The following is a 26,472-nucleotide window of genomic DNA, read 5'->3' as shown; positions in this document are numbered from 1 at the left end:
TTAATCAGCAGAAAAGTCCATTTAATTACCATAATCACATGGATCACCCCACAACCGGGACCATGTGTGGACACACCCGTCAGGACACACAGCAGCGTCAGGCTTGTAACACTAGAGCAGACGCAACCCCAGCACGTGCACTATTCACACCTGGGTCTGGGGTGAGGAACCAGGCGTATGAACAGGACTCCTGGTGCCCAGCGCCCACCTTCACTCCCCATCCTCTGATCCGCACGGCAGGCTGTCCATGGAGAAGCCGGTGAGTCCTCTGAGCTGCTGGAATCAACGTGCTCTTCCTCGACACACACCCAGGGTCCTGGCCTTCAGAGCGCTGGCGGGGACCCGGGTAGGGAGGGGGCCAGGTGCAGTAGGAGGGTGGGAGCCACAGGAGGGACGCCCAGGGCCGAGGCTCGGGCCTCACTTGACTCTGGGGAACGTAGCCGTGCCCTCTTCGCCTGCACAGCCCATCCGAGGCTTCACACACGTTTGCTCTGAGCTCTCCGAGCCCTCCCGGAGCCCCTCCCACAAAGACAGATATCACCCATTTAACAACAAAGGCATCGAGGCTGGCGGGACACAGCCAGCAGCAAAAGCGAGACGCCAGCCGACTCACCCACAGCTCCATCCCCACACCTGAAGCCTGTTAAGTGCACTAAGTCCCCGGGTCCTAAAGAATCACTGCACTTGGGAAGGTTTGGAAGAGAAAAGGGCTTTACGTGGACTCATCTCCCCCACGGCAGATGCAAGGCCAAGTCCAGGTAAGGGTGTCCCGAGAGGCTGCACCACACCTCCGCGGACCGGCAGGTGCAGGTGGGAAGGGTGTGTCCACGCACCTCCTGGCCCAGGGGTGGCGCGCAGGGCAACGACGGGCCTAGGCAGACTGCAGGCGGAGTCTGCAGAGGAAAGGGGACCTAAAGGAGCCCAGGTACAGGTGCCCGTCATGCTCGTGCACCTCGCTCACGTAAGCGGCCACCTGCCCATCGGGGTCGTGCAGGCTCCTCCGGAAGGCCCCGCTGTCACTGAGCTCCAGGACGAGGCTGTACCGCGGCACAAACTTCATCACCGTCTCCTGGCTGAACAGCTGAAAGGGAAGCACAGTGAGAGGGGAGCGTGATGCGGGCCACATGGAGTCCCGCGGGCCGGGCACCGTGGCTCTTGTCACCTGCTGTGCACGTCCCACCCACCCTGCCCCCCACCTCTCCCGGCCGCTGGACCACCTCCCCCCCGGCTCGCTTCCACACGGCACTGCAGCTGCCTTTTTAAAATATTGGCACACCCCACACCTGAACAATTCAGTCAAGAAGTGGCTTGTGGAGCCAAGCAGGGTAGGTGCATGCAGGGGCGGCCCAGACCACAGAGTCGGTCTGAGCAGGGAGAGTCCACGCTGGAGAAAAGACAGGGCCATGGCTCCAAGCAGGGTGTCAGGGCCCAAGCAGGGGACATGGTGTCCTGCAGCAGGGTGACCTGGCACAGGCCATGAGCCCTTGAGAGGTAAGGCCCCTGCACACGGCTGGGAGGAGGGAAAAGGGCTGGCATGGGTGCTAGAGCCTGAGCCGGGGCCATGTGATGCGGGGGCCACATGACAGCTGAGGCCACGTGACAGGGGACAATGGCTACAGACAGGGACAACTGGGGAATCTGATCACATAGGTATGAAGGAGTATGAGACCCAGGTTTTTCACCCTTAGAGAAGGGAAGTACAAACACAGACGGTAAGAAAACTGGCAGCTTAAAACATACCCCCAGTTCTGTCACGAGGGCCTGGGAGCAGCGACACCCCGTCAGTAAGCACACTTGGCACCTGTCCCCTCTCGGAGGAGCCAGGATCCCTGAGAAACGGCTGACCCCAGAGCGGGGCAGGGAAAGAACGAGAGGAGCGTGAACAATGTGCAGGGCCAGGAAGCAGGAACTACTCCAAGAACGACTGGGACACATGCAAAGGTCAAGGGGCCATACGGATGGGGCTCCCACTGGCCACAGCCGGACAATGTGAGCGTCAAAGTAAGCAACAATGGTTAACCGATCATAATCACTGATAAAACCATCAACCCCGAGATCATAATGACACTTACTAACTATCCCCACTACAATTAATTACAAATGATAAATTACAAATGATTAATTACAAATGATAAAGAGTAACTTCACAGTGGAAACCCGGCAGCCACCACTGGATGAGGTGACGGGCACTGCAGGGACAAGTGGACACCAGGCACCTCCCGACAGGTCACACTGAGGGCACCGGAGAGGCACAGCCTGAACCTGACCGTGAGAAACACCAGGCAGCCCAAGGCAGGGACATTCTGCAGCAGAGCTGACCTGGGATCCTGAAGGTCAGGTCTGGGAGCTGCTCCAGGCTGAAGGGGACAAGGAGAGGCAGCGACTAAGCCAGCCCGACCCTGGGCACAGTTCCATTACAAAGGACACCCCTGGGCCACTGGCGAGCCTGAGCTGGGTCTGTGCACCGGAGGGTCACCCGTATCCGCGGGATATCCTGTCCCAAGGGGGTCGTCCCTGCTATAGGAACAGTGCTTAGAGCGTCCGAGGGCGACTGGTCAGCCACCTGCCTGCAAACAGCTGAGGGAAAGACGTTCTCTGTTCCCTTCCTGCTGCTTTTTAGGTCTGATGTTGTCTCAAAACTAAAAAAAGAAAATCCTCAAAGACTTCAACAACATTCTGAAGAAAATCTAACCTCCTTTTCAAGTCTGCAAGGCCTGTGGTCCTCTCCCACCTCCCACCTGCCCCAGACCCACCATCTATCTCCCAGCCACATGAAGACGCCGGGCCACTCCTGCCCAGGACGCCCATGTCCGAGAACACGCCCACCCCGCTGGCTCTTTCTCACGCACGGTCTTGGCTCCTGATGCAGACACTGTTCTAGGTGCTGAGGATAAAGGAGGGAACTCAACAGAAAGAGCACCTGCTCTGATGGAGCACACGTCCCACCAGGGCAGAGATGCATCCTATCAACCAGGGGAGAGATGCGATCACCACGGACAGAGCACATCCTCTGATGGGTACCAGCTTCAAGCACTCAGCTAAGGGCATCATCTGCATATTCTCATTAAATTTTTCCATCACCCAATGAAGTGCTATTATTCTTCCCACTTGACAGATGGAGAAACTGAGGCAGAGAGACCACGTCCCCTGCCCAGGGCCCCATAGCTGGTCAGGCCTTCCTCAAAACCCTTCTCCTTGCCCACTCTGCCATTCTGCCCCCCTCCAGGCCCCAGCGAACAGATGTAACTCTGCAGCCGATGATGCGTCATTTCTGAACAGTGACCTGCCGAACTCGGAACAACACTGAAGGACGTGGGCCAGCCTCACTGAGAAGGTGCCCGCAGCCCTTGGCAGGGCACAGACACAGGGCTACGTGCCGCACAGACTCAGCAACTGCTGCCCAGCACCTTCCAGGACCTTAAGTCTCAAATAGTTTAGTATTTGCAACTAAGGACATGGGCAGAATCCCATGAAGGGGGTGATGAGGCTCCGAGGAGGCAGGAGGAAGCGGGGCGGGGTCTGGGGGAGAGCGGAGAGCAAGAGGGACAGGCAGGGCAGAGGCCCCAACAGGTCATGATGGGGAGGGTGACGATAAAAATACCCAGACAAGGAAACCAGGAGAAAAAATCAGAGGGCTCAAATGTTTACATTTACATTACAAGGTGAAGAATAAAATGTGTTTTAAAGAAGTCATTAAAAGCACCAAATACTATAAGCAGAACTAGAATTTTCAGAGCTTCCATAAAGGTCAAAAAACCCATAATTAGATGCATTTTCATTTTGTTTTTTGAAATCAATAGTTTTCACAGTTACCTTAAAAATCATTCTTTTAAGATACGGTCTCTCGGATAAGAAATCCAACATGGAAAACCCAGGATTGGAGCGAATGGTCGACATGCCGACCCAGTAACCCCCGGAGCTGCTGGCTCGGATGTTGTCCGGGAATCCAGGCAAGTTCTCCACAAACAGGTCGGCCCCTCCCTTCATCAGGCCAGACACGTAGAACCTGAAAAATTCACCCAAGCAGGCAATGAGTGGCAGCCCCCCAATTGAAGGAAAAATTTTAGCCGAGCACCAAATTGGTCTTGGTCCCAATAACCGAATGGATACAACTGTAAACACGTCCATCACGAACGATGTCACGGCTGCTCCTAGAAGCCCTCAGAGCCCTGGGCCCAGCGAGAAGCAGGTGCAGGAAGCAGGGCCGGACCAGGCCCACCAGCAGGGAAAAGGGCCGGGATTGCAGTCAGCATTCCATCAAGACTCTCCCAGCCCATGACGCGCAAGAAGGCTGAGGAAGGGAGAGGGAAGATGACTCTCTCATCACACAGGACAGGCACCCGCTGCGTCGCAGGCTCTGCAGCTGACACCTCACACCCGCCCGGCCCACAGCCCGGTGGACCTGACATCAGCTCACGCACCTCCTGATCCTCGCCATGGTCAATTCCGCCACCAGGACAAAGTCCTCCGCAGGAGAGAGCTGTACCCCGTTGGGGAACCGCAGGTGGTCCAGCAAAACCTTCACCTCCTTGGTCTCGGTGTCGTACTCCAGCAGGCTGCGGGAGCCAACAGCGGAGGGTCACACAGGGTGTCTGGGGGCCCCTGCTGGGCTGGAGCCCTGCTCCCGGTCTGGGCCCTTGGGCCAGGGCCTATGGAGGGGGACTCGTCCTCCACAAGAGTAGCAGGGCCCCCATCCTCTGCTCAGACCAGTTCCAGGCTGGCCCTGCAGGCCCATCCCTGTCCAGGGCAGACCCAGGCACCCTCCTCCAGAAAAGCCCACGGTCAGTTCTCTCGCTGACCTGAGCACTGGTTCAGCACCAGGGAGGGCCACCGTGGCTGCAGCCTCACAGGAGTCCCCTTCAGAGGCCACCTGTGAGGTCTCCCCCGGCTGCGAGACCACACCCTCAGACAGCCTGGCCATTCTACCTTCATTACTCTAAAGAAGAAAGTGAGAACATCTCGCTGTTTCATTGTGTCCGCCACCTGTTTCCAGGAGACAGTAAGATCCTCCCTTAAAAGCTGAGTACTATGCTCAGAAACACCCCAACAATTCCGGGATGTAATAAGCTCTGCGAAGTCACCCTGCCTGTCTACGGCCTCCCTGAGGAGAAGATCCGGAAGGAACACTCACCGACCATCATCCGTCCCCTCCATCACCAGAAGCAGATAATCTCGTCTTTGCCATTTGCTGCTAGAATCCGTAAAATAAATCTTCCTCCCGTCCCGAGTTACTGTAAGATCGTTCACGAAGGACATTTTCCTCCCCTCAATGGGTGTCTCGGAGGACAGCAGCAGTTTTACTTCACCTGAGGGAAGGGGGGGAGGAAGAAAAGGAAAGAAGGGGAGAGACTTGCTTGTATTCTAAGAACGTGTATCTCAATAATTTCAAAATATCAATCGGCCTAACTGATTTAAAAGGAAAAACTAAATGAGCTTCTCCGTGTCCTGACAGAAGATTTATTCCTTCTTACAGTAAAAATCAGTGTTTCCCTTTCTTTCTATTAGGTGATGAATTTTTTTTAGACCAGCTCCACTAAAGGCAGAATCCCCCCTCTAAGGATGAGGAACTCCTTTTATCAAGACCAACTGACTTAAAAATCTGCTAAGGATCTTAGGTTAAAAAGGCAATTTTCTATTTGTTTGCTTGAGAGAATTATAGAATGTTCACCTCATCTGCTTTTAAATTTAAAAAGCAGGAATCATAGTAAATCTTTTTAGATTGTAGCACAAACGTTCAAGGAGCGCTCAGCGCTTCCCACATATAATCCCATTTAAACCCCCCACAACTATCCCACATGGCAGGCACTCCCGTCATCCCTGCCCCGTGGGTGAGGAAAGCAGGCACAGAGAGGCTGAGTAACTCTCACACAGCCAGCAGCCAGCAGAGCAGGGGCCGCCCGGGGGCCCGGTGCACCACCCCCGATGGCAACTCCTCCCTCAGCATGAACCTCCCGCTGAAGCGCACACAGCAATACTGTAGCACTGATCGAGGTGACATCACGCCCAGTCAGGGGAGAGAAACAGGAGAAGGAGCTGGAGGAAGGAAAACTGAAAAGACAGAGAGGCAGAAAACAAACAGCGAGACCAGAAGCAGAGAAATACACAGAGAAGTAAAGTTAAGAAGAGGAGCCTAACATCCTCAAAATGAGTCCTGCTGAGATCCTGTGGCTCAAACACAAAGGCCAGGGGAAAGGAGGGAATGCGCCAGAAGCAGGCATAAGTGAGGAGCCACACGGTGTGAATACTGGCTGGTATCTGCAGGTAATATTTTCAGTTCCATTCAGTGAGTAAGAAAAACATCAGGGTCTCCAGTAGACTGTACTGAACAAATTCTACTAAATCCATTTATAAATAAATGCACATATTGTTTAAAAGATCGGCAATCATCATAGAAGGAAACAAGTTACTGTCACTTACGTTTCCAGGGATTTACTTCAAATAGCCCTTTGTATGCATCAGCCACAAAAAGGGTCCCGTTGGGCCCGGCCCGGATGCCCAGGGGTCTCCCACAAGCAGGCTCGTCATCTCGGGTTTCTAGGGAAACAAACAGACAGGAATCAGTGGCTGGTCCAAGATTTGTGGCCCCTCAGTGTCCAAACACCTCCTCCACCCCGTCCTAAACCTGCATCATGCTGCAGAGAACAAAACAGACCATGGCATCAGAGACAGACTCGGCCCCCCATGTTCCAGCCCCCCTAGAGCTCAGGACAATTGTCCAGCATGTCTAGAGGGACCACCCGAGAATCTGGATGTGGACATAAGCACAGCAACTGATACCCAAGAATCAAGTTCACATCAGCATCCTGAGACTCAAACAGTTAACTCAGGGACGTCAGCAGACCCAGGCCCCACTCCTGAATCCCCCAGAACCTCAGGAGTGGGATTTAAGCCCAACAGCTGGACCTGAATGCTGTGCCCATCCAGGGACATGGCAGGGTCCCTCCACCCGTCATAAAGGGAAAGCTCCTATTTTACTGCTTAGATCCATTCTCCTGTTCTACTACCTATACTCTTTTTAAACCTGTGGCAGAGCATATTTATTGCTGGGCACTCCCTGCAGGGCACTTATCACAGAGTGCTTACTGCAGGGTGCTTACTATAGGGTGCTTACTGCAGGGTGCTTACTGCAGAGTGCTTACTGCAGGGTGCTTACTGCAGGGTGCTTACTGCAGAGTGCTTACTGCAGGGTGCTTACTGCAGAGTGCTTACTGCAGGGTGCTTACTGCAGGGTGCTTACTGCAGAGTGCTTACTGCAGGGCACTTACTATAGGGTGCTTACCACAGGGTGTTTACTGCAGGGTGCTTACTGCAGTGTGCTTATTGCAGAGTGCTTACGGCAGGGTGCTTACTGCAGAGTGCTTACTGCAGGGCACTTACTATAGGGTGCTTACCGCAGGGTGTTTACTGCAGGGTGCTTACTGCAGTGTGCTTACGGCAGGGTGCTTACTGCAGAGTGCTTACTGCAGGGCACTTACTATAGGGCGCTTACCACAGGGTGTTTACTGCAGGGTGCTTACTGCAGTGTGCTTATTGCAGAGTGCTTACGGCAGGGTGCTTACTGCAGGGCACTTACTATAGGGTGCTTACCGCAGGGTGTTTACTGCAGGGTGCTTACTGCAGTGTGCTTACGGCAGGGTGCTTACTGCAGAGTGCTTACTGCAGGGCACTTACTATAGGGTGCTTACCACAGGGTGTTTACTGCAGGGTGCTTACTGTAGTGTGCTTATTGCAGAGTGCTTACGGCAGGGTGCTTACTGCAGAGTGCTTACTGCAGGGCACTTACTATAGGGTGCTTACCGCAGGGTGTTTACTGCAGGGCACTTACTATAGGGTGTTTACCGCAGGGTGTTTACTGCAGGGTGCTTACTGCAGTGTGCTTACGGCAGGGTGCTTACTGCAGAGTGCTTACTGCAGGGCACTTACTATAGGGTGCTTACCACAGGGTGTTTACTGCAGGGTGCTTACTGCAGTGTGCTTATTGCAGAGTGCTTACGGCAGGGTGCTTACTGCAGAGTGCTTACTGCAGGGCACTTACTATAGGGTGCTTACTGCAGGGTGTTTACTGCAGGGTGCTTACTGCAGAGTGCTTACGGCAGGGTGCTTACTGCAGAGTGCTTACTGCAGGGCACTTACTATAGGGTGCTTACCGCAGAGTGTTTACTGCAGGGTGCTTACTGCAGGGTGCTTACCGCAGGGTGTTTACTGCAGGGTGCTTACTGCAGAGTGCTTACGGCAGGGTGCTTACTGCAGAGTGCTTACTGCAGGGCACTTACTATAGGGTGCTTACCACAGGGTGTTTACTGCAGGGTGCTTACTGCAGTGTGCTTACAGCAGGGTGCTTACTGCAGAGTGCTTACTGCAGGGCACTTACTATAGGGTGCTTACCGCAGGGTGTTTACTGCAGGGTGCTTACTGCAGGGTGCTTACGGCAGGGTGCTTACTGCAGGGCACTTACTATAGGGTGCTTACCGCAGGGTGTTTACTGCAGGGTGCTTACTGCAGAGTGCTTACTGCAGGGCACTTACTATAGGGTGCTTACCGCAGGGTGTTTACTGCAGGGTGCTTACTGCAGGGTGCTTACCACAGGGTGTTTACTGCAGGGTGCTTACTGCAGAGTGCTTACTGCAGAGTGCTTACTGCAGAGTGCTTACTATAAGGTGCTCACCGCAGGGTGCTTACTGCAGGGTGTGCTCCTCAAGGTGTATACTGCAGGGCACTTACTGCAGAGGCACTTATAGGCAAAATACGGAGTGGGAAAAAGCAGGTTAAATACCCAAATGTAGAGTATGATTCCATCACATAAAACCATGTGTGGGTGTGAGTATCCATGAACAGAAAGAAATCTGAAAAGTTATTCATTAAATTGTTAACAGTTACATCTGAGAAGACTCTGAGGTGATTTTTACTTTCTTCTCCGCGTTGTTCGCATTTCACCATAAAAATGCATCATTTTTAGAAAAACATTCTAGCTCTTAAAAAAAGATAACAAATAAGTCTGGGAGCTACCAGTTTTTAAACAGTGAGTTTCTAAAAGCTGAGTGACCTAAGGGTATTTCACTCTGGATGCAGGGCTGAGGTTCCTGAGGGGCTAGTGCAGGAATGCGCTCTAGCACGTGAGGAACAAAGCCCACACCTCTTGCAGCAGCTCTGGGGTGTGGGGGCCCGGCAGGGCCACGGCCACAGCTGGATGGGAAACTGCAAGCACAGGTGGCAAATGAGGAGCCCAGGCAGCCTCTAGCTGGGCCATCAGGCTCTCCTCCTCCAAGGACCCGACTTCTGGGGAACTCAGCTCCTCCTGGCACCCTCCTGGGTGCCTGGAAGAGACACATGTCAGGGGTCACTGACTTACTGCATGGGCCTGAGCCAAACCGGGTGATGGTCTCTACTTCACCGTTTTCAAGTTTTACGACTCGGCCATCTGCTGTACCAGTGAACATTACATCTGTTTAAAGATAGGAGGGAATAAGGGTGTTACTGGGTTAGCCTAAGAACTGTGCTCTCACAACCTTCTACAACAGAGGCGGCCAGTCTGTGCTTTTTATCTCCAGAGAGGAAACGGCAGTTTTGAAGATGAAGGCAAGTGGTGTCTGGGGACAAAAGTCTTAACACGTGCAGCGATAAACCCCATGGGGGCCTCAGAACCAGCATGGTCATGACCCTGAGGCTGGATCCAGGGCACAGCAGACACCAGTAAGGGATAAAAACAGGATTTTCTACCCTCAAAGAAGCGGGTACCCTCGGGCTGACACTCAGCACTCGGGGCTGTTCACGTCTGCTTCATGTCAGTGTCTGCTGCTGAAGCCGATTACACCCAACCAAAGGGGAAGAACTGCTAGGAAGGCCCTCGGTGTAAAATTAAGTGCTCACTTCAGCAGCACATACACTAGAACTGGAACCACAAAGATGATGTGCAAATTCATGAAATGCTCCATATTTTTAAATGTATATTGCAAACTCCAGGGCAACCACTAAAAAAAGTTTTTAAAATAAGTATAACTGATATGTGAAGGAGAGAAAATAGAATCATAAATGTTCAGCTGAAACTACAAAGTCAGAAGGAGAGTAGAAGAGAAAATAAGAAATAAAAAAACAAAGGCAATGAATAGAAAACAGTAACAAATATGGGAGATAGTAATCCAACTACAGTTAACCCTTGAACAACCTGGGAGTTAGGGGTGTCAACCCTGTGCACAGTCGAAAGTCTGTATAACTTTATAGTCAGCCCTCACACCCTCCAGGTCCTGCATTTGAGAGGTTCTGCATCACAAGGTTCCGCACCCGTGGATTTAAGCAACTGCGGATCGAGTAGTGCTGCAGAATGTATTTACTGGAAAAAAATCCACGTGTAAGTGGACCCACACAGTTCAAACCTGACTTGTTCAAGGGTCAACTGTATATCAATTATCATTTTCAACATCAATGGTAGAAAAACCCCAATTAAAAAACAGAGACTGTCAGAGTGTATCAAAAAACAAGACCCAACTATATGCAGTCTACAAGAAACCCTCTTTAGATATACAGACACATATAGATTAAAAATGAAGGGACAGAGAAAGATACACTACACTAACACTAATCAAAAGAAAGCTGGAGTAGCTCTATTAATCTCAGAGCAGCTGCAGACCTAGGAACACAATCAGGGATAAAGAAGGCCTCCACGTAATGACAAAGGGTCAACTGTAGAGAAGACATAACAGTCCTTAACATGTATGTGCCTAAAAACAAACATCAAAATACATGAGGCAAAACTGACAGAACCGCAAGGAAGCAGATGAATCCATGATTAGGGGAGGAGACCTCAGCATACCTCTCTCAGAAATGGACAGATACTGATGGACAACAAGGTCTGACTGTACAGCACAGGGAACTATATTCAATGTCCTGGGATAAACCATAATGAAAAAGAATATGAAAAAGAACGTATACATATGTGTAACTGAGTCACTTTGCTGTACAGCAGAAATTAACACAATGTTGAAAATCAACTATACTTCGATATAAAAAAAATAAAAAGAAATGGAAAGATCCTACAGACAGAAAATTAGTAAAGACACAGTTGAACTCAACAGCATCACTGATTAACTGGATATCAACTACCTCATCCAAACAACAGCAGAATATATATTCTTCTCAAGTTCACATGGAACATTCACCAAGACAGACCATATTCTGGGCCACAACACACACCTTAACAAATTTAAAAGAATAAAAATCATACAACGTCTGCTCTCAGACCAAAATGAAATTAAACTAGAAATCAATAACAGAAAGAGAGTTGGAAAATCACAAAATACTTGGAGATTAAACAACGTGCACTTCTAAATAACACATAAGTCAAAGAAGAAATCTCAAGAGAAATTAGAAAACATTTTGAACTAAATTAAAATGAAAATACAACTTATCAAAATTTTCTGGCTGCAGAGAAAGCAGTGCTTAGAAAGAAAGTTGTAGCATCAAAGGCATATATGAGAAAAGAAAAAAGAACTAAAATCAATCATCTAAGCTTCCATCTTAGGAAACTAGAAAAAGAAGAGCAAATGAAACCCCAGGTAAGCAGAAGAAAGAAATAATAAAAATTAGAGCAGATATCAATGAAACTGAAAACAGGAAATCAGTAGAGAAAAATCACCAAAACAAAAGCTGGTTCTTTGAAAAATCAATAAAATACTGGGTTGGCCCAAAAGTTTGTTTGGGTTTTTCCGTAAGATGCTACGGAAAACCCAAACACACTTTTTGGCCAACCCAATAAATAATCCTCTAGCCAGGCTAACAAAAAAGAGAAAAGACAGAAATTACCAATATCAGAAATGAAAGCGGGAACATCACTATAGACCCCATGGACATTAAAAGGATAATAAAGGAACACTATGAACAACTCTATGTCCACAAATTTGATAATGTAGATGAAATGGTCCAATTCCTTGAAAGACACAATCTGCCAAAACTCACACAAGAAGAAAAGAAACAATCTGAATAGGTCTTTATCTATTGAGGAAATGCATCAATAATTAATAACCTTCTAAAACAGTACCAGGCTGAGATGGGTTCACTGATGAATTCTCCTAAATATTTAAGGAAGAAATGATACCAATTTTCTATAATCTCTTCCAGAAAACAGAAGCAGAGGAAATACTTCTTAACTCATTCTATGAAGCCAGCATCACCCTAATACCAAAACCAGACAAAGTCATTTCAAGAAAACTACAGACCGGACTTTTCCTGGTGGCGCAGTGGTTAAGAACCTGCCTGCCAATGCAGGGGACATGGGTTCGAGCCGTGGTCCAGGAAGATCCCACATGCCGCGGAGCAACTAAGCCCGTGCGCCACAACTACCAAGCCTGTGCTCTAGAGTTAGCGAGCCACAACCACTGAGCCTGCGTGCCACAACTACTGAAGCCCGCGCACCTAGAGCCCATGCTCCGTAACAAGAGAAGCCACCTGAGAAGCCCGCACACTGCAATGAAGAGTAGCCCCCGCTCACCGCAACTAGAGAAAGCCCTCGCGCAGCAACGAAGACCCAACGCAGCCAAAAATAAATAAATAAAAATAAATTAAAAAAGAAAACAACAGACCAACATCTCTCATGTACAAAGATGCAAAAATCCTCAAGAAAATATTAGCAAATCAAATCCAACAATGTATAAAAAGAATTATACGCCCCAACCAAGTGGGATTTATCCCAAGTACGCGAGGCTAGTTTAGCATTTGAAATCGGTTAAGTAATCCACAATATCGACAGACTAAAGAAAAACTACATGAACATATCAATAGATGCAGAAAAAGCATTGACAAAAACCCAACACTCATTTCATGATAAAAACTTTTAGCAAATTAGGAGTACAGGGTAACTTCCTCAACTTGATAAAGAATATCTACAAAAAACCTACAGTTAACATCATACTTAATGGTGAAAACTAGACGCTTTCCCACTAAAATCAGGAACAAAGCAAGGATGTCTGCTCTCATCACTCCTTTACAATACTGGACTGAAAGTTCTAGCTAAAGCAATAAGACCAGAAAAGGACATAAAAGGTATACTTATTGGGAAGGAGAAAATAAAACTATCTTCACTTGTAGATGACATGATTGTTTATGTCGAAAATCCCAAAGGATCAACAACAACAACAAAAATTCCTGGAACTAATAAGCAATTATAGCAAGGTTGCAGGACACAAAGATAATATACAAAAGTCAATCAGTTTCCTACATACCAGCAATGAACAAGTGAAATTTGAAATTAAAATCAGAATACCATTTACACTAGCTTCCAAAAGAATGAAGTATTTGGTTTAAATATAACAAAATATGTACAGGATCTAGACGAGGAAAACCATGGAACTCTGATAACAGAAATCAAAGAACTAAATAAAAGGAGAGATATTCCATGTTCATGGATTGGAAGATTCAACATTGTCAAGAGGTTCTTCCCAACTTGATCTATAGATTCAAAGCAGTACCAAGCAGCTATTTTGTAGATATCCACAAAATGATTCTAATGCTTATATGGAGAAGCAAAAGACCCAGAATAGCCAACACAAAAAGCTGGAGGACAGACACTACCTGATTTCAAGACTTACTATAAAGCTACAATAATGAAGGCAGTGTGGTAATAGCAAAAGAACAGACAAATAGATCAAAGTAACAGAATACAGAGCCCAGAAATAGATCCACAACTCATCTCTAACAAAGAAGCAAAGGCAATATAATGAGGTATAGATGGTCTCTTCAACAAATGTTGCTGGAACAACTGGACATTCACCTGCAAAAAGATGAACCTAGACACAGACCTCACACCCTTCACAAAAATTAACTCAAAATGGATCATAGACCTAGATCAAGTAAAACACAAAACTACAAAACTCCTAGAAGATAAAAAAGGAGAAAACTTAGTTGACTTTGGGTGTGGTGATGACATTCTAAATATAAAACCAAAGACATAATCCATGAAAGAAAGAATTTATAAGCTGGACTTCATTAAAACTAAAAACTTCTGCTCTGAGAAAGACACCGTCTAGAGAATAAGAAGATAAGCCACAGACTGGGAGAAAATATCTGCAAATGACGCATCTGATAAAGAACTTGTATCCAAAATATACGAAGAACTCTTAAAACTCAACAATAAGAAAATGAACAATCCAATTTTAAAAATATCCCAAAGACTTAAACAGACACCTCACCACAGAAGATATACAGATGGCAAATAAGCACATGAAAAGATGCTCCACATCATATGTCAGCAGGAAATTGCAAATTAAAACAGCCATGAGATACCACTTCACACCTATTAAAATGGCCAAAATCCAGAACACTGACAACACCAAATGCTGGCGAGGATGTGGAGCAACAGGAACTCTCATTCATTGCTCGGGGGGAATGCAAAATGGTACAGCCACTTTGAAAGGCAGTTTGGCAGTTTCTTATGAAACTAAACATACTCTTACTATATGATCCAGCAATTAGTTTGGTATTTGCCCAAATGAACTGAAAACTTAAGTCCACAAAATAATTTGCACACAGATGTTTACAGCAGGTTTATTTATAATTTCCAAACCTTGGAAGCAACCAAAATGTCCTCCAGTAGGTGAATGGAAAAATAAACTATGCTACATCCAGGCAACGGAATATTATTCAGCAATAAAAAGGAATGAGCTATAAAGCCATGAAAAGACATGGAGGAACCTTAAATGCATATCAGTTAAGTAAAAGAAGTCAATCTGAAAAGACTATATGCTGTATAATTCTAACTCTAAGACATTTGGAAAAGGCGAAACTAAGGAGACAGGAAACAGACCAGTGGTTGCCAGAGGCTGGGGGCAGAGAGGGATGAAGAGGTGGAGCACAGAGAATTTCTGGAGGGGCAGTACAAATTCTCTGTATGATACTATAATGATGGATGCATGTCATTAAACATTTGTCCAAACCCATAGAACGTACACACCAAGAGTGAACCCTAATGTAAACTGTGGAATCTGGTTATGATGATGTGTCAATGGAGGGTCATCAATTAAGACAAATGTACCATCTCATGGGAGATGTTAATAACGGGGCAAGGGGCTTCCCTGGTGGCGCAGTGGTTAAGAATCCGCCTGCCAATGCACAGGACACAGGTTCAAGCCCTGGTCCAGGAAGATCCCACATGCCGCGGAGCAACTAAGCCTGTGCACCACAACTTGAGCCTGCGCTCTAGAGCCCGTGAGCCACAACTACTGAGCCCGCATGTTACAACTACTGAAGCCCCCGCGCCTAGAGCCCGTGCTCCACAACAAGAGAAGCCACTGGGATGAGAAGCCCACATACCGCACGAAGAGTAGCCCCCGCTCAGCGCAACTAGAGAAAGCCCGTGCACAGCAACCAAAGACCCGATGCAGCAAAATATAAACAAATAAAATAAATAAATTTTAAAAAACAATAATAATGGGGCAAGTAGGGGGTAGGGGATATACGGTAAATCTCTGTACCTTCCCCTCAATTTTGCTGTGACTCCAAAACTGCTCTAAAACATAAAGTCTATTTAAAAAATTAAAGGATGTTCATCGGCACCTCCTGAGGCTAGTGCCTCCCTCCACTGCCCGCAGCAGTGGGTCCCCGGGGCCTTTGTGCGGTTCACACCTGCAGGGGGTAACCAGAAATATCACCAAAGGACAAGCGGCTCCTTTAAGAGAGAAAAGGGAGGCGTGATGACAGAGCAAGATGAGGCATCAGGCCAAGTAGAAAAGACAAGAAAAGCATCCTCTGAGAGATTTTTTAAAAAATCACTATAACTCCTCAAAGTTCCAGTTTTAAATGTCAATACTGGTTTTTTTAACCAAAAACACAAAATCTGTGAAATTAATAAACATCAAAATCTTTTTAAGAGAAATATGAAGCTCTATCATGAAGTGCCCATCCCTCCTGAACAATTCTGACTTTGCCAAAGAGAAACCACCAACTGCAGAAATACCCAGTCCTCGGGCCAGCCAAACAGTAGGGCTGGGAAAGAGGGGCTGGTCCACAGCAACAGAGGTGGAGGCGTGGGCCTGACAGGCCTTCGGAAGGAAACAGAAGCACACTGGCCGTCCATGCCCACAGCCGTTCCACCGTGCTTTGGAAAGACGGCCAGTGAGCCGAGGTAAGAAGTGGCTGGGAAATCTTCATGCCTCAACCCTCAGCAACCTTTTCATTAACTATATTTTTTGATTCCTGAGCTTAATTCTCACTCTAACAGACAGAAAAGACCTGTTCCAGGTTGCTACAGACTCAAGAATTAGAACCAGACCCTATTCCAGTTCTTAGGTTTGGGCAAGTTTGAAGCAGATGGTTACCCTTAAATGTACCCACCAAAGTGAGCTTTAAAAAAAAAGTGGAAATATTGAGAATGGTTCCTGTTCTTTTCAAAAATGAAATCTACACAAAGACAATCTGTGCTAGGAATGTCCTATCAAGTAACACCTACCCAACGTGATAAATGAACTAAACACCAATGTTTGTCCACATTTTTTCCTTTCTCCTTTCATTTTAAAGGGTCCAACAGTTTGAGCAGAATAAAATGCTTCACAGACATGAACTCAAAATCACCCAGCACTAAAATGGCCTGCAACTCGGAGAGGTGACAGGCTCCCGCAGGGCATCTGGTAGACAAACACGCACACGACCGCAGCCAAGAAGGCTGCCCGGGGCTCCCCACAGAGCTGCCCCCACAGGACCCCACTCAGGCAACAGACAGCGCCAAGTCCCAGGGGTCTACTTACCCCCGATATGTGCTATGGACTCTGGCCCAACAAGCTGATTTTCAAAAAGCCTTTCCGCCTGTTGTAACTTCGTATTTGGTTGCAGGACACCAAGCAAGAGCGGGGGTTCTTTGAAGCTGTAAAATAACGCAATTATAGGGATTTGTCTATAAAAGTACATGAAGAAAGTATTTACGGAGGACCTACAAGGACCTACACGCATAACTCCCCATTCTTTGACAAAGCGCACACGTTCCAATAACATCCTTAGTTGCCAGAAGCACAAGTTAAGAAAAAGAACTTCCTGGGATATCAGGACAGGTCATAGCACAAAAGAGAACTGAGAACATTAAGCGTGGCTGATGCAAGAACTCCACACGCGCAGCCACCCGAGGCCACCGGGCCTCCGCCCACCCATCCAACCTGCTCCACCTTCCGGTTCACACACCCAGGCCTTTATTCTCCCCTGGCCTGCCAGGCCACCTGGGTCCCGCTGAGACAGAGGGAGCGGAGTGGACATTTCACAGTGACAGCCTCACCTCCCACTCCACAGAGGGGACAGAAGACGGCTGGGCCTGGCGCCACAGCCCCAGCGTCCGCACCCACGCACCTGTCTCCCGCCTGTCACTCTCGGGGGGCCCCCAGCTCCCTCTGTGGCCTGGACCCCTCCCCGCACGCAGAAGCAGCCCCAGGAGCTCTCCCCTCTCCATCCACAGGCAAATACGCCGTTTCTCCCAACCCGTCAGCAACTCTTGCTGATGGCGCCTGTACAAGTCAGGTCCTCTGCTGCCAGCCTGGTCCATGCCACCATCTTCCCTCCCCACCTCCTCCCTTGTCCTCCACAGTCTGCTCGCAACCCAGCAGCCCCCCTGCACCTTGGGAAACAGTCAGATCACGGCATCCGCCCCTCAAACCCCTGCAACGGGCCCTCTCCCCCGGAGCCAAGGTCTTCCATGAGCTCCTCGCCCTGAAGTCCGGCCACAGCCTCCTCTCCTCCCCTCACTCTGCCTCCCTGCTGGTCCCTGAGGGCACCAGGCATCTCCCATCCTAAGTCTGCTGCCTCCTCCCCATAACCTTCTCAGTGAAGCCTGCTCCCACCACCCAATTTAGCGCCCAACACCGCCCCCAGAAGCACAGACCCCACCCCACTCGACTTTGTTGGCAGCACTTTTCAGCTCTCACTTCTCTATGTCGACTGTCTGTCCCCACAAGAACACACGAGATCAGGAATTTGTTGTGTTTTTTCCCTGTTGTATCCTGAACACCTGGCACCCAGGAGGCTCCCAGGGAGTACCGTGGGAGGGAGGGAGGGAAGAACGGGGGAGAGCTCCCACTTCTCCCCCACCTCGCCCACCAGAGTGGGACAACCAAGGGGGGGTGGGTGGCTGGGGGGTGGCGATGTGGGAACTCTCCACCCCCATCCCCCTCCAGGCAGAGCTCTTCACTCCCTTCCGCCCCCTACTCAAGACACAGCACAACTCCCCCCAAATTAAATCCCCCCGCTTCACCCTCTGCTGCCTCCCAATTATGGCTTTCTACCTGCTTTTCAAAAATACACTCTTGGGTTAACTAAGGAGTTTTATTTCCAAAGGGGGAGAGCAGGACCATGACCTGCAACACACTTGGGTTCAAACTCTGCCCGGGAAGGTCACACCTCCCGAGGCGCAGGTACATGTGTAAACGGAACAACAGACAAGCACACAGAGCAGTGGCAGAGGAGCCTCCCCTGAGACTCAACCTCCCTCTGCCCACGTGGACGCTGCCGGGTTCCCTACACTCAGGAAGTCCTCAGGGAACGGCTGCAGCATCAAACTACTCAGTGTATCACGCACAGCGCTGTCCCTGCCCCCAAGGAGCCTGAGTAATCTGCCGCTGGGCGCAGAAGCATCCGGGAACAGCAGACCAGGAGGCCCAGCCCAGCACCTCGGGCCGGCCCAGGTCCCGTGGACTCGCATTGACTCATTAATTGTTAACTCCTATTCACTCGTGCTACTCCCCCTAACTTCAGTCACCACTTACGCTCAGTTTCCAATTTTATCCTGTTTCTCCCCATGGTTCCATCTGATCAGGATCACTCTTTCGTCTTCCTTCCGAGATCGAACTGATGAAATGTCCCCCCGACTGTGAGCTGTGAATGTGTCTCACAAGCATGTGGCCAGGACACGGCCCATGGGCCCCAATTCAGCAGTGGTCACCGCAGCCTCCACCCACCACTTTGTGGAAGGACTCAGCTTCCATCCAGAAAGGAACAGAAACATTATTTTTCATAAAAGGATAGGACTGTTTCTGCCATATTTAAACCATATTTTTCAGTTCCTGTAAAATTTAACATAAAAAACACTGTTTTAAAGAAGAGATTTTTGTGGCTATGATTTAAAAAACCAACAGGAATAGTAATTCTTCTAGCAACTGAAAGCTATTACCATTACTGTCAAAAGTATGCATTTTATTAGCAGGGTGAAACTGTAAAACTCAAAGATAATAAATAAATCGTAGCAACAAAGTGCTACAGGTGGTCAGGGATGTGAGGAGCAAATAGAAACACAAAAAATAAAACTCAGGCAAGGCCCACGGGAGACCTGCAGGGGAAGGAGAGAGACAGTGTCCCATGCCCCCTGACCCCTTCGGTAGGGAGACACACTGGGCTCCTCAGAGGTGCTCAGGAAACCTTTGAGCCACCCCAACCCCTCTGGTTCCACGAGCAGACCCTCCTGTGCCGTGAGGACCACTGAGCTGATGCAAGTTTCCTGCGCCCGTGCCAACCACAGGTGACCACAACCACTGTGCTCCCATCTCTCCACATGGAAAATGTACCCTGACGGACACTGGGCAACACCCTCCAGGAATCGGGATGTCACGTGTGTCGTGTCCACTAGTCCCCAATCTTCCTAACGAGGAAAAGAAGGCTGCTGTGCACAGCAGGATCTGGCCAAGTCTGGCAGCCTTCCCGGTGACTCTGCTCCCTAAGGACTGCCACCAACTGCATAACAAGCCACCCTGGAAGGGTCTCCCCTGGCCTTGCACCCTCTGGGTCTGCCTGTCCTCTGTTTTCCTGAATCCCCTGCAGACAGAGCCCCCAGGACACCTCCGCCAACTGAGCCCCACCAGCACTGAGACTGCACCGCTCGCCCCAGTCGGTGGGTCTCCCCCTTCCTTGCTCATTTTGCTCTGAAGGGAGTTTTACAAAAGTCCTGTTTGCTGCTGTCATCAGCACTTTTCCCCAAACCCCAGATCGTTCCCGTTCTCACCATCTGCCAGCCTTCTGCCTTCGTTCTGGCTTTGGGGGCCCACACCCCCAATGTGGGAGCCAGTCATTCCCTAACTCTGAGCCCTGGAGAGGCCCGTCAGCCACACCGGTTTCTCTGGGTTTCTCCTCACCCGGCACATCTACTCCACAGACAGGGCTCACTCTGCACAACCTCAAAGCCTTCCTGACCTTGCTCCCCTCCAGGCTGTCAGGACTTCACACCTTCTTTCCCCGAATTTCTTCACCACTCTGCACAATAAATGACCTCTACTGAGACCACAGGTCTTCGGTCACGGAAGCTCTAATCCTCCCCGTCCCCTCAGACGCCGGATGCTCACCTGCTCCCCGCTGCCTCCTCTCTCCAAGGCCAGCTCCCCAGCCCAGGTTTTGATCCCCAGCTGTGGACACAATTCATGCTCCCGCCTGGCCAACTGGATTATCCAGAAAGGCCCAGGCAGTTTGCATTTGGGGCAGGCTTAGCCGCATCCTTCTACACAGTGAGGGGGTCGGCAGGAGGGAGCCCGTTGGAGAGGACGCCCAACACACCACCCACTATGAAGCCTCAACTCTCACTCACAAACCACCAACGTGTTATTCAGTTGTACCTGTTAGATTCTCTCTATACTGAGACAGGGTTCTTATCTGAAGCTTTTAAGTCTTACATGAACTCACTCACAGTAAACTTCAGACAGCCTCATGACCCTGGGCGGTTCGGAGGGGAAACAGGAACTTACTGAAGCAGACTGCACAGCCCCTGATGTCATAAATAATCACACCAAGAGGAGCCTGGCTCTGCGTGACTGTAATTACAAATGTGAATACATTCACGAGACCCTGAGGTGTATACTATTTTTTCAAGTTATAACGGACTGCATTACCCACAGATCCCCACTGATAAAGAGTAAGTTAGGAAAAATAGAACAGTAATTACAAGATTTACTAAAAATCAGCTACTTATAAATCCTTATTCCAGCAAACATACTTGTGACTGCTGAACAAATAGCACTTATCAATAAAAAAAACAAATCAGCTACTTAAAAAATTTAAAGAAGGCAACTTGAACTTAACCTTCGTTTATGTGTGCTTTTGACACTTCAAATGAATTCAGGTTAATCATCTCTAACACTTAAGCTTCTCTTGTTTGGGATTTTTCTGGTTTTTAATTTTGGTTTGTACAGTTTTGTTTTTAAAACAGTAACACGGATAATACTGTACAACATCTAACTTAACATGAAACACAGGCACTAAAGAAATCACAGATCTCTATTTCCCCTAATAACCTACCTTTCAGAGCAGGCTGGTTTATCAGTCGAGAAGTCGTTTCAGCCCGTTTACTATATTTTGTCAAGCAGCACCCCCAGCCCCCCAAGCTGTGCAGCAGCTCACCTGAGAGGCTGCGGGTCTATGGGAGAGTCCAGCAGCATCATGGCGCCGAGCAGGGGGACGGTGAGGAACACGGCCAGCATCAGGAAGGTGGCTCGGAACACTCTGCCGCTGAAGGAGCTGCCAGAGACAAAGCACATGAAGGCACCGGGCAGGGCTCGGGCGGAGTGGCCGCAGTCTCGGCCCTCTGGGCAGGGGCAGCCCTCCCGCCCGGCCTGCCCGCCACCACCTCCATGCCAGTGACTGAAGGTCAGCAGTGTCTGCACTCCATGCCCTTGCTCTTTTGTTAACCTTTCAGCGTGTGGGACACTCTTCTCGGTTACTTCCCAGGTAGTCTGCTAAGCTGTATCCTGGATCCTCTAGCAGAGGTCAAAAGTGGGCAAACCCAAAGAACTGATGGGCACAAAGTGACAGAGGAGAGAGTGGCGCTGAGGCAAGGAGCCACCCTCATCCACGGGGAAGACAGCATCCCTGAGCCACCACCTCTGGCCACCTGGACTCAAAGAAGCATCGCTCAGAGACAAACTCAAGAAGGAAACAGAGCTTCCCTGGTGGCGCGGTGGTTGAGAGTCCGCCTGCCAATGCAGAGGACACGGGTTCGGGCCCTGGTCTGGGAGGATCCCACATGCCGCGGAGCGGCTGGGCCCGTGAGCCACAATTGCTGAGCCTGCGCGTCTGGAGCCTGTGCTCCGCAACAAGAGAGGCCGCGATAGCGAGAGGCCCACGCACCGCGATGAAGAGTGGCCCCCGCTTGCCGCAACTGGAGAGAGCCCTCGCACAGAGACGAGGACCCAACACAGCCATAAATAAAATAAATTAAAAAAAAAAAAAAAAAAAGTGGAATCCCAAAGAGCAGGCCACACGGCACCGCACAAACCCTTCCGCAGGGCCCCCACAAAGAAGGACGGGCCGTCCTGCAAAGGGGGCTGATGTAATCCCCCTACCCCCGGCCCCTGCTCCTCAGGGGAAGCTGCCTTGTGCAAACTCACCAACGAAAATGGTGACACTGGCCAAAGCGCCCCTTTTCCTTGCCGAACACGATTCCACATAAAACAGAGCCTTCCCATCTAGCTCGGACTCTATATTGTTAACTCTCCTTTTCTACACTGTTGTGTACATTTGAAAATCTTAATTTAGGAATGTGATTTAGAGCTTGTGGCAGCGTGCTTGAAGACCTGGTTGCCCCTTCCTACGACGGAGAAAACGAGGAGTCCAGCCAGGACAGAAGGCAACTGCATACAGCTAGAAAGGCGGCCGGAACTCAGACAAAGGCCTGTGTCCACACAGCCCATCCCTGCTCCGGACCCAGCCAGCCCCCTCTTACAATGAGAGTATAAAGAACTGGAGAAGAACTTGGAGGCCACCCAGCCCAGTGCTCCTGAGGGGGGCACCTCCCCTGGGGCAGCTGTAAACAAGGCCCAAGATTCTGTCTTGCAGGTTCAAGCCCCCCCAGTTGTGCCTGATGTGCGGCCGGACACCGCTGACCTGATCCAAACCCCTCCCCAGTGAGAGAAGTCCATCAACACCCTGGCTGACCGCCGGCCAGCCCCTTTGGAAAGTTCTGCACAGGGTCAAGTTTTAGAAACAGCAGCTCGGCCCCAGGCTGTTTAATTCCTCACTGCAGGCTGAGACACCTTAGCTCAAAAGGCCCATCAGCGCCAAACTCCAACTTTACATATCCAATTACTTTAAAAATAGCCCAAACACAAATTTTTAGCCATTTAGAGCCTGCCTGCTTTGCATTCTCTGTGAAACCTCACCAGACAGCTATTACCCATCGATAAAACAGAGCCTCGCCACTCCCACCCCACTCCTGCCCTTGGAGCTCTCTGACCACCTGCCTTGACCCGGGAGCCTCTCTCATCCCCTCCCCCGTGAGATTCCCCCACACGCAAACCCGTCAGTGTCACCCATGAAGCTCATGTGGCTGCTGCCACCCCACAGTCACATCACTTTCCCTCATCAGCCCCAGCATCCCTCAAACCCGCTCCATAACACCAAAAAGGGACTAAATTTTTAATTTTGGTTCATTTTAATTAATTTAGACTTAAGTAGCTACATGTGGCCAAGTGGCTGCCACATCAGACAGCACCACCTGGGAGCCCACAAGCATTTAATGGCCACCTCCCTACACGGCAGGCATGCCAGGCCCCATCAAGTTCCCGCCCTCCGTGCATCCTGGTGTAAACACGGCCCGCCAGGGAGTGACAAGCACACAGGGGAACAGTACGGCAGGTCGGGCAGAGGGTGGGGAGGGCTCGAAACCCATGAGCTCTGCCCAGAAACTTCAGGAGAAACCACTGGGCAGAGCCATGCAGCCGAGGACACACAGGACTCAACGAGCTCTCGGCACAGGCGAGAGCTGCACTCCCCTGGGCACTGAGCCTGTAACTGCTGGGTGCACAGGTCCTGGGGGTGAGGTCGGAGGGCTTCCCACCCAGGCTCTGGGCACACGGTTGTTTTAGCCCAAGGTTCAATAACTCTTTGGCAGGTCCATCTCACCGCCAGCTCCTGTGAACTCACAGTCAGCCACAGTTCTGCCTCTCCTGCCCAGCTGCCCCCACTGCACACCTGCCCTGCGTCCACTCAAATAAAGGACCCTCCATTCATCCGACAAAGTGCTGCACATGCCCATCCTACTCTCCTTCCCAATCTGGGCTGACACATCCGGAAGGCCAGCAACTTCCCTCCCAGGTGCCATCTGGGAAATCAACTTGTTTGCCCCAACCTCTACACCTGCACCCTGAAATTTCCTACAGTCTCTAAGGCAAGAGAGCGATCACAGTGACGCAACAGGATTTGACAACTACCATCGGCTCAGCCACGACTTACAAAATCCTGTTGCAGCACCAGCCAAATGCGGCGGAGGGCGTTCTCTAACCACTTTTGCACACAGGACATCAGGGCCTTGAGTCGCAGAAAGAAGTCCTGACCAACAGACTCAGTGAGATCAAAAAAGACCTGTGATTTTTATGGAAAACCTGTTAGGCCCAAATCCAGGGGAGACTGGAACCCAAGGTGCCAAGGTGATACCTGGAACCTGAGAGTCACACACAACTCTTCTCAATGCTTCTCACTGTCCAGCGGCCAATTCTGTCCTTCATTCATTTTCATGTCACTTGTGACTCCATTCCTCTGTAACTTTACATAAACCACGTCACTCACAGAGACCTCAACGACCTCATCAGGAAAAGACAGCTAATGCCACCTTTCATGCCAAGAGTCAGGAGACTGAGCAAGGTATCATTCAATGTCCTGTCCACCGAAATCTATTGTCCTGCTTCTGTTAACTGAACAGTATGTCCTTCAAGGCTTCCTTTACTCTGTTCAGCACGTCTGAAGTTTACTCTATCATCATCACGTTTCTACTTCCTTCAGATTCCTTTACTTCACCCATTATACACAACGTTTTCGCGTCTTAGGGTGAACCCTCAACTTTTAAGGTAATTCAAGATGACAATCAGATGAACTACTAGAAACCACCACAAAGAAGTGAAAAATAGAGAAGAACTGCATGATAAAAATAAGAAAAAACTAAAGAATTACAATATACACATAGGAAAGAAGGTGGGTGACAGGAAAGAGACTGTTACAAAGACACAGAAGAAGAGCAAAGAAGAGAAAGAGGGAAACACAGGAAAGCCAAGAAAATGTCTTCAATCAACACAGTGCAAAAGGCACCCAGGGAAAGACCAGCAACAGGTGAGGACTTTGGAACATTCGATTAACCCTACCATTAAGGAAGAAACCCCCAGAGAAACTGAAAAACAATTGAATTAACTCTGCCCTGGGGCCTGGAGTGCCTGGGGGAGCCCAGCTGAGAGTTGGGCCCATGGAACGAGTGCCCTCGGGCACTCTATGCCCTGCACCTCCAGACAGACCCGGGCTGGCTGCTTCCTGGTCTCCTGGGCATGAGTGTGTAGAGACTCGGTGTTGGCACAGTTTCTGGACCACAGCACTGCCAGTCGGATCATGTCTACTCTAAAGGCTCCTAAGTAATCACCAGATGATTTCACAACACCCACAGTCAAAAAGGCGTCCAACCTGTCCTGGTTTGCCCTGGGTCAGCACTTAGAGTCCCACGTCCTAAAGTCCAGGGCAAACCAGGAAAGCTGATCGCCCTACAGTGAGGGCTATATACGGAACATATATCTGACCTTTCCACTGATCCCGAGACTCATATTATTGAAAACTCTCCATGAATCTCCTTTCTAGGGCCCAAACGCTCCTCTCTGCTATGTCTCTCCTTCAGATGTGTTCCTCTCATTATCATCAGGGAATAAATTCGGTCTCTCTCGGCAAAAGCTGTCCCGCATTCAGTATGTACCACACCCGCTGGCACTCCAAGAAATAGTCCCAATATTTCTATCAACATATAAGTCAATCAGTTCCACACTTTGAGCTTGGTCTGTGTGGGGCCTCTTGGTTCTTCCTAAAAATCCAAAGTTAGGACACTCAGGGCATAAAGTTAAGAGGAGAATTTTAAGAATTTTAAAGGCTTATGCTTCAGTTTTTAGCTAACAAAGCAAAGCATATTTAAATTCCGGAAGGGTGGTAAAAGAAGCGAGACCAAAGACCTGAGGTTTCCTTTATTAGGCACCAACAACGACAGTACCCTATGCATCTCCGTCCCTACCAGGAAAATGTGCAAGGCTGGACCCTCACAAAAACTGCCCAACAACGTCCCTTCTGCTCCCCGTTCTTCCTGAAGGCGCGGAAAGAAGGGCAGGTGCGGAGGCCCTCTCCGCGCGCCCCGGGCTGCTCCGCAGAAGTCCCCACGGGAAAGTGCGGCCGGGCCGGGGGAAGGGGGGCCCGGGAGCCGGGCAATGACCGAAGGGCCGCAGGTGCACCGCGCGGCGAGAGCCCGCTTCCTCCCGTGAAGCCAGGCCCCCGGGGACTAAACGAGGCGCTCGCCGCTGTCACCGCCTCGGGGTCACGGTCCCGCTCCGGGCCGGGCCTACCTGCCGCCCTTGGCCTCCGGGACCCGGGCATCGTCCGTGACGACCTGCGGCCGCACGGCCCGGCGCTGCCGCACCCCATCCGCCTCGCTCATGGCGCCCGCGCGCCTTGCTGCCTGGGTCCCGTCCCCCCTGCCTCCGGCCAGACGCGCGGAAGTGACGAACAGGCCCCGCCTCC

The 26,472-nt window shown here is 50.0% G+C and overlaps 1 protein-coding gene across 2 annotated transcripts; it reads right to left on the bottom strand.

The window, feature by feature from the left end:
- On the bottom strand, positions 1–26,461 carry APMAP (adipocyte plasma membrane associated protein). Of its 2 annotated transcripts, none has more exons than XM_059897080.1 (9): positions 26,298–26,460; positions 21,340–21,456; positions 16,728–16,843; positions 9,350–9,442; positions 6,418–6,534; positions 5,132–5,306; positions 4,422–4,556; positions 3,814–4,006; positions 1–1,081 (listed from the first exon to the last, which is right to left on the bottom strand). In XM_059897080.1, the coding sequence occupies exons 1-9, from the start codon at positions 26,387–26,389 to the stop codon at positions 872–874; spliced, it is 1,248 nt and encodes a 415-aa protein (XP_059753063.1). In that variant the 5' UTR covers positions 26,390–26,460; the 3' UTR covers positions 1–871. The 2 variants fall into 2 exon arrangements, with proteins under 2 accessions (XP_059753063.1, XP_059753064.1); XM_059897081.1 differs by lacking the exon at positions 1–1,081 and adding an exon at positions 1,715–1,840 and having other exon boundaries at positions 26,298–26,461.
- Positions 26,462–26,472: the final 11 nt, after the last annotated feature.

This window comes from Balaenoptera ricei, chromosome 15 (assembly GCF_028023285.1).
Source record: "Balaenoptera ricei isolate mBalRic1 chromosome 15, mBalRic1.hap2, whole genome shotgun sequence".
In the NCBI taxonomy this organism is placed as follows: domain Eukaryota; kingdom Metazoa; phylum Chordata; class Mammalia; order Artiodactyla; family Balaenopteridae; genus Balaenoptera; species Balaenoptera ricei.
The sequence above is the reverse complement of the archived record's forward strand: the minus strand, read 5'-3'. Positions and strand labels throughout refer to the sequence as shown.